Source organism: Lepisosteus oculatus, chromosome 19 (assembly GCF_040954835.1).
Source record: "Lepisosteus oculatus isolate fLepOcu1 chromosome 19, fLepOcu1.hap2, whole genome shotgun sequence".
Taxonomy (NCBI): Eukaryota; Metazoa; Chordata; class Actinopteri; order Semionotiformes; family Lepisosteidae; genus Lepisosteus; species Lepisosteus oculatus.
Window position 1 is genome coordinate 4,084,550 of NC_090714.1, and position 15,103 is coordinate 4,099,652.

A 15,103-nucleotide genomic window follows, 5' to 3' on the forward strand; every position below is an offset into this window, starting at 1 on the left:
CATTTCAGTTCAATCTTAGTTCTCATTTTGATCATTTCATACTGGCTTTCCTTATCGAGAACACATACAGTAAGTAAATATGCACAAATCTTTTTGCCTAATACAATTTGAATGTTCCCTAAGTGGGAAAAAAATGCACTTTACAAATCGTTATTCCTCGATGAATTTTGTTAATGGTTGTAAATAGTGACAATTCTGGTATTTAGAAATATTTAACATGCTTAGTGGTAGTAATTATTATTATATTGCAAACCATATCTTAAGGCAACAGGAGGATGATATTTATTAATTAGCATGAGTTACAAAGTCCAGGGCATTTTCAAGCTCTAGAAAGTCTTACTTTGGGGAAATCAAAGGGCATAATGTAAACATATTTCTTTAAATATTTTACAGTGTAGCTATATGCAGTCTACGCCCTTAACAGAAACTCTGACGTCGACGACGTGCTCGCCTCTTCACCAGCATTTCCTCGTGCTCGCGTGATTGAGCCCGGAGGTTTAGGGAACGCGCTCGGGCACCCGCGGCGCTCTCACTGTCTGGTGTGGCCGGTGTGTGAGTTTTTTTGGGAGGACGCCTGTGGTTTCTGATGCAATAATGATTTGTCTCGTTTTAACCATATTTGCAAACATCTTTCAGACCGGTAAGCACAATTTTAGTGTCACGATAAGTGATTTTCGTTGAGTGTTAGTTTTTAAATTTGGTGGTGGGAATGACGTTATCCTTCCGGATTCGAACAGTCCCAAGTTCATCCTTTTCGAAATACGCTATAGGGATAGTGGCTGCACGCAGGTACAGTATTTTCCAGTTTTCTGACGTTTTATAACGGTCTGAGCTATCTAATAATCCTATCGAAAACTCGTCTGAGCAGATTGCGCTTAAATGTGCACTCCTGGAGCATGCATATAGCTATCCTTTGTGTAGGCTTTTTTAGCGTTGTAAACCCAAGTGTCATATCGGCATTGCAAATGAAGTAAAACTGGTTATCTGGGTAGGCAGCCTTTGAAACCAGTCATGTGCATTTCAAGCATTTCATGTAACATAACCGCGTCTATAATGAACAGTGGAAAATAGCGCGTACATTCAGGACAATAGAGGCCTAGACAAATGCGGTGTACACGCCTTTGTGCATTTTAATGCTAGCTGATGCAAACGTTTGGCAACAGATGTGCGTTTTTTTTTTGTTGCTTTCCAATGCTTCACACTTGTGACCTCTGGCCCTTCAAGCAGAAATGAAGTTTCTGCTTGTGCTACTTGCTGATGTTCTGCTCAGCTGTAGTGTTCTCCGATAAGCCTTTATGGCACCTGCATTCTGTTATCACCTTTAAGCACACATGAAACAAAATCCCCAAACATTTGCTGCTCTACATATACAGTACGTCTGAACTGTTGTGCCAATAAGTAAAGGTTTGTAGGAGTGGATCTGAGAATCCCGAGAGGTGAATCCTGCGGGTTGGATCCTCTATCCCGAGGACAGCAGACAGCACGCCAACCCAAAGCCCGGAGATGAGTTCTGCACAGTTTCTCGCCTCCAGAACAGGGCTAGTCTGAATCCCAGTCCAGCGCTGGGTGCCGGCAGGGTCTCGGAGGCCCGCGAGCTGCCTGCGTGTGCGGCGGCTGACCTGTGTTATCTCTGCAGCCTGGGCGGGCATTAACGAGCGCACCTTCGTCGCCGTGAAGCCCGACGGGGTGCAGCGCCGCCTGGTGGGCGAGATCACCCGCCGGTTTGAGCAGAAGGGCTTCCGGCTGGTGGGGCTGAAGCTGGTGCAGGTAAGACTGCCCTCCCGCCTGTCACCCGGGCGGCGCTGTGCACACCCTCCACCGCTGAAGGAGCCGTGTGTCTGCCGCTCTCACCGCGACCCGCCTCTGAGTGAGCTCAATCAGCTCGTGATGGGCTTGACTGGACCCATTCAACCACTTCTGCTTTGAAGGAAACCCAGAAAAACCTCTCAAGCAGGACTGGGCCGCCGGGCATGTGATCCCTGATCTTGGTACTTCATGATTGCAACTGCCATGGGGATTTCAGATTGGACGCATGGGTAGAAGGAGCACCAGAGGAGGCTTAACAGGGAGTGGGAGTGAGGGTCACGGACTCGGGCAGGCCAACACAAGTATACACAGCTACTGGGGTCTCTCGAGTAGCAGGGGTGTGCATTCAAGTGCATCACGTCGCTAGCCGAACGGGACTGTGATTCTCCGGGCAGTCACACCTTAAAGGCAGGGTGACAATATTCAGCCTAGGCTCTCGGCTCATGGCACCCCCTGTGGCCTCCTGTGGCCTCCTATTGCGCTTGCAGACAGGTCTGTGAGGGACGCACCTTTCCTCCAATCAGCGCTGACCCTCCAGCTTATCGGTGACATGTTAAAAGACGATTGATTGGCTGGAAGGTGGGCGAGTCGGAGGAGTGTGCCTCCCACTCCCTCATCCTCCCCCGTGTGCAGCCGCAGGGTCTGTATCTGTGAGCTGAGACGTGAACACCACCCACTGAACTATCGGGGGTCGGTACCTGCAATTTTGGACACTTTAAAAAAAAACAAAATCTCAGATTTATCATATGTGTTTTGCATGGCCTATGCTTATGAGAGGGAGTAAATGGAATTTATGAGGCACTTTTGTCCTCGAATCCCATCGCCCCCCTGCTGTTGTGGGTGGTGGGGGGATGTTGTTTCACCCATGCAGATGGAGGGGCTAATGTGTCTCCGCTCTGTCCCAACACAGGCCTCAGAGAGCCTGCTGAAGGAGCACTACAGGGACCTGAGGGAGAAGCCGTTCTTCAGGGGGCTGATCCGCTACATGAGCTCCGGACCTGTCGTCGCCATGGTGAGCGGGATTCACAGAACGCAAGCATTCCCGTGATTGGTATTCCTTTTCCGTAGTCTTCTAGTCATTTGGTTTGTTGTTGATTTCCACCATTTTTCATTGGACTGTTAAGAAGAACGAGTGGTCAAGGAAGCCGAAAGGGCCCCTATTTACCTGCTCTGCTTGATTGCTTTCTGAGCAGCCGTAAAATTTCACTACTTAATAGTGGCGAAAGTAGGGGGAGTTGAAGGAATCATTGCAAAGCGTCAGAAGGATGTCCAGCATTCTTGCGCTGTTGTTTAAAGGGGTAGCAGGTCTTGAATCGCTGAAATGATTTTCCGGGAAAGATGCCGGTGGTGGTCTGTGGGCCGCGGGGGGGCTCTCCTGCCTCCGAGTCTGTCTGATTCCTCCCTGTGTCTGTGTGGAGGTGTGGCAGGGGCTGGACGTGGTGAAGACGGCTCGCAAAATGCTGGGCGAGACCAACCCTGCGGACTCCCTCCCTGGCACCATCAGAGGGGACTACTGCGTGGAAGTGGGCAGGTACGACTGAGGAGGGCTCGGGGACTTCCTGGCCTGCCCAGCCTGCCGCCTTCCTTCAGTCAGAACCACTGCGCTACTCTAATGTAGCCGGCTCCATGTTTGCTGCTTTGTTCCTGCTAATTATCAGTCGATCCGTTTTCTATCGATGCTTTATCCTTGGAAGGTTTGTGAAGATCCAGAGCCTATCCTGGCAGCCACATGGTGCTTAGATGCCAGTCCATTTCTGGGCACATGCAAGCATTTCAGATGCCAGTTAATCAGCATGTGTTTAGGTAGTGGGTGGAAGTCATCGCACCCAGATGTGCATGGAATTAAACACGGAGCACAGGTGCAGTGAGGGACCAGAGCTACCCCCCTGCTAATTCTACATCGCCATATTGTAATTGAAAGGAGCTGTTTGCATTACAATTCTGTGATGAAACAGACTGGAAGGGCCAGTAATTTAAGCCCTTCTTTACTGCTGCCTAGGATTTATCAGTGGAATAATAACCTGTGATCCCGCGTGACTGTGAAAGAAATGCAGCAAGGCTGCCCTGTCTTGCCGTATCTCCACAGGAACGTGGTCCATGGCAGTGACTCGGTGGAGAGCGCGCAGCGGGAGATCTCCTTGTGGTTCCGCCAGCAGGAGGTGCTGTGCTGGGAGGACTGCACCGAGCGCTGGATCTATGAGTGACGCCGGCGCAGAGCCCACACGCCCACGCCCGCCCCCACACTCACTGATCCCCCCCACCCCCACCCCCAGTCCAGCAGTCCCAGGTCTCGCAGGCAGCTTTCAGATATCTTCTCTAGAAGTGTTTGCCTTCAGGCAACGCAAATGGAGTTCCATGAGTTTATTTGCGCAAGGCGACGGCAGCAACAAATTGCGCACATTACGATTTCAGATTCGGGGACCCCAGTGTCTCGTCTTGGACTGACACGGTTATTAAGGTTCACCCAGTTTTTCTCCTCCTCCGTTTGCTTTTGACTTTTTAGTACTCGGGTTCATAAAGAGCCAGCCCTCAAACTGAGAATGAACTCCCATCACCACGAAAAGCGTGAAATCTATTTCTGTAACTTTTGCACTAAAACTTTCTTCGTTTGATTGACAGTATCAGATAAACAGTGCTGCTGTAGATAAAGATTTTACAGACAAAAATCCCTCAGGAAATGCTGGAATATTTCCTAAACCATTTGTTATTCATTGTCTTTACCTCCTTAGAAAATACAGAATAATGGTTTCCTTTTTTTACTTGAATTATGTGATAATGTTACACTTACAGACTTGTAGTCTTCAGTGGACCAAACGGGTTCAACCTAGAAGATTCTCAAGTCTCTCAAGAATGTCTCTGCAGAGCTGTGCAGATCTCTTGCTACCTGGCGTTCGCCAACAGGAAAGAGGAAAGGTCACTTTCAGTTGCCAATCATGGAGGACCTTTTAGTTAATAATGATCATATATATGATTATTCATCACCCTGTTTGGTATGCTCACCTTTGACTGACATTCCATCTTAAAACCTGCTGTCTAATGCACCTTTAGATTGAAAATGACAAGGTACAAAGGCCAAATTCACAGCTTGTTCTAAATGGATTGGTTTGACATTTTTTTTAAAGATCTGCATTTAATAAAATGTAATTTCCGTCCACAGCTGAAGTTATTGTAGGAGCTGAGTAAAGCATGTTTTGAATCACTGGTTGCCATGACAAATCTAGAAAAAAAGTTTCCCTAGAATACAGACCTGGTAGTGTATTTTAATTTACTATTAAAAAGGTCCCGTCTATAAAGTAAAATATTCCGTACAGTCACATTTGTCTTATATGGATCTTGAGTGTGTAACGGCCAGGATATGTGTTACAAGACTTAAAACAAGTTGTAACCAATCTTTTGGATATAAAGAGAAGCAAAACATATTGTCTGTGTTTGTTTTCACGAATATGACAGACGTCATGAATGTGTGTTTTATCTGATCAGTGTTCGCATAATGGACGCAAGAGAAAATGTTCCGCTTTTGACAACAGATGGGATCCCATTGCAACTCTACAGTGATGTTTTTGTATCATTAATGGCATTATGTTATTTCTTCGAGATCCAGAGACTGTCTAGTGTCTGTTTCTTGCTCACTGTGGGCAGAGCACGTCTCATTGTCGCACTACAGCATTGTGCTTTTATATACAGGAAGACTCGTAAGCACACTTGTTCATAGATCATTCTTGTGTAGTTGTTTTCTTTTAAAGACTTTAGTAGTCTGTTGCCACATAATTGGCAAATGATAAACAGGTACAGGACAGAATGCACTTAACTACACTTTTATAGAACTTAAGCTTGGGACTGAGCTTTAAAATGAAAGCTTAAACAGTGCCTACCTTTCAGTATGGCCCAGTAGTGGTGCTGGTCCTTACTACCTTACGATGGCATACCAGTTAATTTCCCCTGCTGAGAAATGAATGTAATTTACTGCTGCATTTAGAGTCTACAGTTCTATAGTGAGCAGATTTATTGGCCTTAAAGCTAATCTGGTGATGATCACGGTTCAGGTTTTAGCCTTTGTTCTGTACACTGCACAGTGAAAAGTCTGTTTCTTGTGACCCAAGGTTTACCAATGAAAACAAATCTGAAAATGAACCATTGTCTGGTGTGTTTTTTCTACAACTTGTATCTGAATATGAGCGGTTTAAACTGAGTTGGACAAGATAGGAAAGCATCACATCTAGTACAGTAGGTTGATTTTTTTTTTTAGGGCTCTGTGCATGGTATTGTAGTTGAAACGGGCCTTAATTCCTAAAGTAAGAAGATGTACAAACATTCTTTGCCTGTGTGGATGTGTTATAGAAACTTGTATACTTTATTTAAAAAGTGCAAAGGCGATCTGAAGTAAATTATCCATTGGATGGAACTAAAGGGAATTCCTTTCATACCAACCTGTAATTCTGCAGACACAAATACAAGCGTGTGTTTCACTAATATGTTTATTACATACAGATAAGATTTCCATGTTTGATGAGTTTATTACATAGCACAGAGGAAGAAGCAGGGAGATATTCTTACAGCAGTCGCTTTACAGGAAACCTCCTTGAGAGCAAGGCTGATCACAGGCATTACTTCCTGGCCCCTTTACAACATACAAGGTAGTTTACATACATCACACAGTGGAATCATGGAGGGAGACACATGAGCCAATCTGATCACACCTTACTGCAGGTCACAGTGGGGGGTTATTGGTTAAGGGACAAACCAGACTGGGGATTTTACAGTCACTTCAAGATGGAAGTGTCTGGTCTATTGACAGAATTAGCTGACAGGGTCTGCAATGCGATTGTGTTCTACGTAGTTATCAAGGCCTTAGCGATTACTTGGGTTAACCAGTCAGCGCTTTCATGTTTATTGGCTAGGAGAAGTGGGAAACTCCACTAAACCCTTTCACACATTGATTGACATTTGTTATTTTCTGTGAGTCTTTCTGGCTGCTTCCTCTTGGTTGAAATAGGGTTACCCCCCTTGTTAGTGTGGGATGGGCAACCTCCAAGGACAACCAGATTGGGACCATTAGTGGTGTTGGTGGAACCAGTTTGTGGTGCTTTTCCCTCCCGACCAGAATTTCCAAAAAAAACAATGCATGAATGGGGACATTGTGCAGAAGAAGGCGCAGACGGTCATGTGAGATGTTAAATCAGGTCTAAAATAATTCGTCATTTAAGATCCCAGGGCACTGCTTGTAGGAGTAGAATCATGAGTTCCAGTGTTCTGGCTAAAATCTCCCCTCTTTGCACAAGCAGTCCTCCCTAAAGTTCCCTTTCATTCAGAAGAGTAAGCAACATCTCACTTCTCTAGCTTGCCTGCTGTGAAGTGGAGCTGCTGGGGCAGAATGACTGCTGTGTGTCACGCAGGTGGGTGCTGCACCTCATTGGAGGATTAGATGGGCTCTCTCTTATGGGTAATGCTCGCTGGAGCCTTTTGGGAAGGAGAGCACTATATACACATGCAGTTGATTATTTACAGTCTCTGGTAAATGCTGCACATAAGCAAATTAAGTTACCAGAGTATGGCGGCTGGAAAGATCATAATACAGCTTAGTTGGAAAAATAAAATCCCATAAAAGCAGGAAGCTTTGGTCCCACAATTCAGTTTAAAACCGTACTTTACATCACTTCCTGCTTTTTCAGTTGCCTTGACCAAAGTCAGGGCAACTTGCCCTAGTTAGTGTCCCTTGTCTACAAAATGACCTCCATCTCTACGCCTGTATCTATGTGCCCATTAAAGCATGCACTCGCCAGTCCTAATGTACTACAACACCCTTTCATACTTGACAGACTAATAAAATAAGGGGATCCAGCAAGGTACAGGGCACTACATTCAATGAGAATGGAATTTAGGAAGCAGCACACAACCACTTTGGGATCCCACCATGGATACACTGTTCCAAACGGGGTTATTGTGAAAGCCAGTCATACCATGCCCCAGAAATCTAACACTGACAGCTAAATAAGACACAAAAGATCCCATCACCAACTTGCCCTCAGCCCTTATTCCACACTTTCAAGTTCCTCTAAGTACAGATTCTCCTCTTTTTTTTTGTTCAAAGGGAGCCCTAGGCTTCCCTCTCACTGGCTGGATGGTGTCACACAGCCGCTGTCCCACACACACAACTCAAGCGCTACGCTAGAAACCAACCTTCATCCTTCTCGTGAGCCACGCAGGTCTCCACCATGACATCTGTTTCTTTTGTGTCTTTGGTCCCCTTTGACAGATTCAGGTCTGGTATGGGGGTCGTCGGGGAATCCTAAGCCATCTGTCCTGCAGTAAGGTGTGAGCTGAAGGAGGGAGGTTAGGGGTTCATTCAGTGACAGCAGGTTGGTCTGAGGTGCGAGAGGTGGGGGGGGGGTTATATTCAGTCGTAGCAGTTTGTTTTTTGCCTGTTTCAGGCTGTCAGGATGCGGGGCAGTTTGGTCAGAGGGGTTGGGGCGGCGTGCCGTCAGAGAGAGGGCAGGGGGGTGTGGAGCGCGGGGCGACAGTGGTCTCACTCTGGCACGTAGGACACCTGCCACACGATGATGTGGCTCCTCTCAGCCTTGGAGAGCGTGGGTTTGATCTGAGGAGCGTCCTCGGAGGTCTCTTCTGTCTCGTCGTCCTCCCCGTCGCCTGCGGCACAGAAGGACAGATGGAACTGCTGTGCCAGACTGTGACGATATTATAAGACACCTTTTGTCCATCCTTGCAGATGCAAATATTGGTTTCCAAGATTCTCCACATATTCATCAAGTGCAATATTGGAAATAGTTGTTTCCAAGTTGTTTTGAACACTTAGGTATCCCACATCAGGAATTCCTTAATTAAGGACACAGGATGCTGAATCTTGGGTCTCCACCCACAGATCTACATCAGTTCTCCCTGTCCTTAACCAGGACAGAGCAGAGGGTCAGGGTACACAGCAAGTATGTTCTCAGTTATCTGGATTATCTGTTTTGTTACATTATACTAAACGTCTAAAGGTACTGTACCATTTAAAAGTGTGAAATATCGTCTGAGAGGATACAAGCCTCTGGCATCTTGGCTACAGTTAAATCAGTCTCCCCATGTGAAAATGCCTTGGAAAGAATGCTTTAGTTTTGAATTGCTCTGCATTGTCGAGGGGAGTGGTTTGCTGTCCTGCACATATGCTCTACGAGGTATTGTCATAATGCTGCTTCTGGGAATCACACATTCCAGTCGTGATTCTGGAGAATGAGTCACTAGTTTGAACTAGTGTAGAGATTTTGGCACAGCACCGGCACAAAACGTTTCAGGTGTTTCAGGGAAGCTGTGGTTTTCCTGAATGGGATGAAGCCTACTGTAGCCCCAGGTTCAGAGATGTCTTTAAAGTGGTTCTTAACCTTCAGTGCAGCCTGCAAACCCTTTGGTTCTCAAAAAATGTTCTTGCACCTCTTAGCAAAACTCCCTTTGAGGTCATGTGTGTTTTCGATCATTTATAGTACCTTCTAAAATAAAATCTGGCATGTTTCACACCCCCAGGGTTAGGAACCAGTGCTTTAAAGAGTCTGAAGGAGCTCCTGCCTAAAGGAATGATTTCCTGCACACGGAACAGCGCCCAGGTTCTCACCAATGCGGAAGTCGATGTAGCCCTCCCCACCACTCAGGACCAGGACGTTGTGCAGGCGCTGCGCCTCAGCTTCTGGGGGCTCTGTTGAGCTGGGGTTCTCCGAGGGGCTGTCCAGCACGCTGCCGTTCAAGGTGGCCAGCACGTTGCCTGGGGTGGAGAGACGGGCAGGGATTGGGAGGAGGCTGTGGTCATACATCTTTCAACCACTCATGGCAACACTGCCCACATGGTCAGGTACCTTCCCCCATACCCCTCCCTGCACTTCCTTCAAGATCTGCCACACAACATTTCACAAAGGCACGAGGGAGGCAGCAGAAGACTTGCTTTTACCTTGGGTTTTACCCTACAGAGCAGCACCCCGCTGACTGTGACAAGCCCATCAGAAGATGGGTAATAGATGAGAATAGCAAACCAAAGGTGTCTGGGAGTGGGAGTCTAGAAGGAGCGGTTGGACATGAAATGTAGATTCACAAAGATACGAAACTACATGGCGAACGGAGTTGGGCCCAACAGCCTTTTCTCATTTGCAGCTGTGTCTTGTCCGCAGCCCGCTGTTTTCACCACACGGTTCTTTTCCTTTACGAGCCCCTGGTGTTCGACAGCAGGAACATACCGTGGCCAGGCGAGGCCTGGCACTGGCTGGAGAGAGGTGGCACTCACCTGGCACCGACACAAAGAACTTGACGGCGTCCCTGTGCCCGTGGAAGCAGAGCTGCGCCTGAGCCATGGAACAGTATGGGATGAAGCTGCCGTTGGTCTTCTCCGAGCTGTCGTCGGCATACACGTGGATCACCCCACCAGAGGAGGTCGGGGACACTTTGTTGGCTGGAGGAGCGACAGTATTGTCTCAATAATCCTTGCAAGAGTGCCGAGCGCTGAGAGCGGGTGGCAGGTCAATGCATAACTCTGGCTGACAAACCTGAAAGCCTTCGAAGTGTAAAAAAGGTGACAGCCCTCCCTGGGACACACAGACGCCTACGATCCCAATACTATACGCGGGTTGTAGAGGGACACACAAAATACACAACCCCTGACTGAGCAAAAGGAGCCCGTTCTCTACTTCACCTGGCACCTACATCCAAACAGGGATTACGGATAGCTGCTCTATACATATGAAGGCTGAGATTCTGCCTTAAAAGTAGGTAAGGGTTTAGTTAATTAGGAGATATGGGGTATAAATGCGTTAAAGTAACTAGTGGATCTATAGTGATGTGGTGCTTGAACGTATTAGTATTTAGTTTCCCTTTATAGAACTGCTTTTGCATTATTTCTCATTTAAGGGCACCAAGGGAAGTAAAAATCCTGACTCTTTGCTTAGGCCAACTGTATAGCATGCATATGGACTGACAGAAAGTGAACACAAAACCCCACCAAGATATCAAAACCTAGATGACTACCGGTAACTACAGATGCAAGTCAAATGTATAGGAAGCTGGCAGAAATCGTGAAGAGTGCTATCCCTCCATTAGCGTGTTTGAGTGGGACAGGGACACTCTATCCGGACCCTTAGGGAATCACTGGTTCCATCTGAGCTCTTGATCCAAATAACATTTAATCCAGTTTTTGGAAATTTTCAGCTGTGTGTCATCTTCCTGGCATCAGAGCATTCCTCGTTTGTGTGTACTATGTCAGTGGCCAGACGGCTGGAATTTTTGCATTTTAGTCTGTGCAGAAATAAGTGCACTATGGGACTGTTTGACACAGTATAATTTCCTCCTATGGCTGCTGCAACATTAATTAGAAACCTACCAAGATGTTTAGACAGGAAGAGGAGAGCAACAGTTCGTTACACACGTTGAAAAGACACTATTAATAGCGCTCTGGCGGTGGAATTTCTCTGCAGCAAAGCCAAAGCAGGGGAAATAATTATTCTTATAATTCACGCTAACTAAAACCACCTATCATGGGAACAAAACCAAGTAGTTCATTCATTTGGAATGAAGACCAGAAAACACAATGACCCACAAGGACCAGGGTGGAGGGCCCCTGTTCTGCGACACCATGACCCAACCTATTTCTGAACAGCTTACCGTCTACCTGCCTGTTTAACAAGATGTTATGAGGTACAACCAAAGCGTTTATTAAACATAAAACCACAGGTTAATGTGCTTCATGTGCCTGGCTAACAGGGTAAGTGCCAAATGTGTACTTTTTAAACATAAGACTGGAAAAATCTGTCCACAGAGAGGAGTCGGGATAGGATGGTGGCTCTGTAGGCAGGGGAGCAGGGGAGTTAGTGGAGGTGGCCTGTAAGAGAAGGAAGGAGGGCGAGCTCACACTTACCCCTCAGACCCAAGAGCTGTCCCCGGTGTAGGACTACAGCTATGGGAAGGAAGGAGAGGGACAGTGAGGGAGAGAAGGAGAGACAACACAGAGGAAGAGCAGAGAGAGAGGGACACGGAGATGCAGACAAGGCGTCAGAGACCAGTACGGAAAAAGGAGAGACACGGTGGAAATGAGGATTAAGGAGGTGGGGCAGGCCAGGATGGGTGTGAAAGAGGGAGAGGCGAGGGCAGGATGGCACACAGCAGGAAGGACCAGAGAGGGGATGGAGAGAAATCAAGGCAAGGACAGAGAAAGATCTGTTACAAGGGCACGTTCATTAGCCAGGTGCTCAGCTAACCCCTACACCCTGGCTGAAGGCTGAAAGGAAGTGAACTGTATTTCATCTCTACAGACCAATCAGTTTCTGTGTTGTTTTTTATTTTCTGCAGCATTGAACTACAGCCATTCTCAACTTCCTGATCCCAATCGTGGATGCTGAGCTTAACCAAACACGTATTTAAATTTAAGGTGCATGATCAAGGCAACTTGCATGACTTCAAGCTGCCTCTGATCACACCTTAGAGCTGTGAAATCCATCTGACCCTCCAAACAGCCTCTGACTCTTCACACATTCACGTGCAGATAGGAAACGCACATAGGCTGCCACTTGTTAAGAAGAAGAAAGATTGCCCATCAGACGTCAGCAACAGGACAGAAACCAAGGAGAATCTTCCAGTACGGGTGAATTAAGAGCTTCTTAATTCTACCAAAGATCAGAAGTGCTGGAATAAGATCTATAATGATACGGTGGTGGGATTCCTGTTTGAAAAGCCTGGGCATGTGTTCTGTAATGTATGAAGGAACCAATGCATCTATTCACATCACAGGTTTCTGTTCCAGCAGGGCACAGTGTCTCACAGAGGGTCCTAGCAAACCCTACTTGAAGAGCAGGGCCTGAGGAGACACTCACTTTCCGTCAGCGGGATAGAAATGACCACGCCGTTCCCTGTCCCCACCCAGAGGCGATTCCCCGCGATGAGGAGGGCTGTGATGCGCACGAAGGAAAAGCCCAGCTTGCCGGTACCTGCCGAATAAAACAGGGGGATAGTTAGCTGCTGCTTCCACGGGTCACACGTCGGGTAGATATGGAGAGGAATTTATTGGAGGTTCCAATAATTTTAACGCAGGTTCAGAGCCGAGTGGAGGAAAGATGCATCCCCAGGGGTGTTACTGAGAGCACACCCTACACGACATGACTTAGGTCTGCTATTGAAGCGCCTATAAGCAAACCCTTCGAAGTAACTTAACAGCAGCTGCTGGTGCACGTCTGACACTGTGCCGGGTCGATCCCGGAGGTGGCGCGGGCTCACCCAGCATCTTGCTGACGTAGGGCTCGATGTCCACGTCCTGCAGGTGCTGGTGGGTGAGCGCGTGGAAGAGCCGCAGGGTGGAGTCCAGCCGGATGGACACCCACACGCCGTCTCCGATCCACGCCAGCTGCCGCACCTGGCTCTCCTTCCGCGGGTGGGCGTCGAAGGATTTCTGGAACACAGAGGTCATGTGGGCCCTGGCAGCACCCGCCCCTCGGCGGCCTTAGCCAGTCATTTGAGCAGCTGGCACTCCGTTCCAAACGTCCAATCTTGAAATGATGCCCAACAGGAGGACAGCCGCCTCCTTGCAATCACAAAGAGGGGAGGCGAGCACTTTGCAGGGATTCCCTATGTTCTCCAATTTAAGGATATTTCCCCAGGGACAACATCCAAGGGCTGAAATTGCTTTGGTAATGTGAGGAATACCTGGTGAGATAAGTTTGTCTTTCCCCGCTTGGTTAATGGGTAGCGTCCTAGCCGTAGGATAAGGAGGCTCAAACCCCTTTCAGACTGAGAGACCCAAGGGTATCTGCAAGGTGGTTGATTGGGGCACAGAAAGAAAAGGAATGTGAAGGGAGGAGTTTGTGTTTAGTATGTATAGCTTGTTTCATAATGATGGTGTTCGGGTACAGCTCTGCGAGACTGACGTCTTGTCATTCCTCTCCAACTTGAGTTGGTGAGTTCCATTCAATACAGCTGCAAAGTTTAAAACACCGTGAAAGTATTAAACTGAATGACAGGACAAGATTCCCTGTCTTGACCTTATTTTTAGTCTACGTGTTGCTTTCAGTACTAGTTGCCGGAACAGGGGGTCAAACCTTTTCTGACCCCAGATTTTAAACTACATTTTGCCTTTTAAGAACAACAACTTCCCAGTCATGTCTGCCATTTATTTGCTGAATGTAGATAGTTCACCCTGCAGGTGTGTTATCACTGGTGTCCTGGCTAAATCCCACGTTTTGCACAGCCTGGCTTAACGTTCCCCCTCAGTTCAACTGGTGATGCAGCTGCCCTGATCTCCTGACCTGCTGTGTGGTGGGGAGCTGCTGGAGCAGAACAGCTGCACTTCAAAAGTGGGTGACGTCTGTCCTCCTTCTCTATGTAAAGTGTTTTTGATCCCTGCTGATGGAAGGGGCTATGTACATTTTACTAATTATACCAGTAAGCACTATTTTATATAGTGCTTTAAAACCAATAATCTCAAAGTGATTTATTTGGATTTTGTGGAAGATTTCTTTTGTGTTTCTTTTGGCAATCTTAAGCTCATTGCTGTGTTATCTGAATTAGATTTCGCAACCTTAAAAATAATGAGCGCGCAGGCAAACTCCACCAGACAACATACATATTTAAACAGAAAAAAAAATGAGGTTGAGGATTAAAAGTTACAAGGAAACGAATAATTCTTCTGACTGATTATTAGTGAAGAGACCCGAAAGAACGTGAGGTTTACAAGCTCCTGCCCATCTATATAAACAGTTATTCCTTCTATGTTGTCCTTGTATATCCCTTCTCTGAATCCGCCGCTGCAGGACAGAGCACGCCGCCCCAGTTCAGTTTACTGTCATGTGCACAGGTGCAATGAAATGCTTATTTGCATGTGTGCTCCAATACAAAGACATTAAGGAAACACCAACAACATAAACACAGAACAGCAGCGGCAACAACGGGTTAAATAACATACAGCTAAAGAGAAAGACCATCAGTGTGAGCCAGGCAGGCCACTCACCTCGATCTGCATGGTCTTGGGCTGGATGACGTGCACCTTGTTCTTGTAGCCACACCACACTTTATCGTGCACCATGGCCATGCAGCGGATGGAGTGATGTGGCCGGCCCAGGTCCATCAGGTGGTAGTTACTGAGATCCCACTGGCCGTCTGCGGGGGGGACACACACAAGAGGGCTAAGAGCAGGTCACCGTTTCACTGGCCGGTGCAAGACATTTCGGCTGAACTGCGCGCGGGGTGGACGGTGATTTCACACACAGCTACCATTCCCAGTTCAGCTGTGCAAATAGGCCATCACCAAAGATCTTCACCTTTTCAGATCAAAAGCCCTTTA

General features: G+C 47.3%; 2 protein-coding genes across 25 annotated transcripts in view; one reads left to right on the forward strand and one right to left on the reverse strand.

Moving 5' to 3' along the window:
- The first annotated feature begins 460 nt into the window (after window positions 1–460).
- nme3 (NME/NM23 nucleoside diphosphate kinase 3) lies at window positions 461–5,937 on the forward strand. 3 transcript variants are annotated; one of them, XM_069181119.1, is made up of 5 exons: window positions 461–640; window positions 1,637–1,767; window positions 2,717–2,818; window positions 3,225–3,337; window positions 3,893–5,937. In XM_069181119.1, exons 1-5 carry the CDS (start codon window positions 595–597, stop codon window positions 4,008–4,010), a joined length of 510 nt encoding a protein of 169 aa, XP_069037220.1. In that variant the 5' UTR covers window positions 461–594; the 3' UTR covers window positions 4,011–5,937. The 3 variants fall into 3 exon arrangements, with proteins under 3 accessions (XP_069037220.1, XP_069037222.1, XP_069037221.1); XM_069181120.1 differs by lacking the exon at window positions 461–640 and adding an exon at window positions 677–789; XM_069181121.1 differs by lacking the exon at window positions 1,637–1,767.
- The window catches only part of mapk8ip3 (mitogen-activated protein kinase 8 interacting protein 3), a 56,070-nt gene continuing 45,569 nt past the window's right edge, over window positions 4,603–15,103 (reverse strand). For 12 of the 22 annotated variants that reach the window (XM_069181099.1, XM_069181097.1, XM_069181108.1 and 9 more), the window contains 10 exons: window positions 14,771–14,919; window positions 13,045–13,216; window positions 12,645–12,758; window positions 11,693–11,731; window positions 10,070–10,234; window positions 9,410–9,556; window positions 8,334–8,451; window positions 7,984–8,123; window positions 5,679–5,748; window positions 4,603–4,690 (listed from right to left, as the gene is read on the reverse strand). In XM_069181099.1, coding sequence (XP_069037200.1) covers window positions 8,093–8,123; window positions 8,334–8,451; window positions 9,410–9,556; window positions 10,070–10,234; window positions 11,693–11,731; window positions 12,645–12,758; window positions 13,045–13,216; window positions 14,771–14,919 — 935 coding nt within the window. In that variant the 3' untranslated portion in view covers window positions 4,603–4,690; window positions 5,679–5,748; window positions 7,984–8,092. Of the gene's footprint in view, window positions 4,691–5,678; window positions 5,749–6,263; window positions 8,452–9,409; window positions 9,557–10,069; window positions 10,235–11,692; window positions 11,732–12,644; window positions 12,759–13,044; window positions 13,217–14,770; window positions 14,920–15,103 lie in introns of those variants that run through there. The other 10 variants (XM_069181113.1, XM_069181111.1, XM_069181116.1 and 7 more) reach the window with 4 other exon arrangements.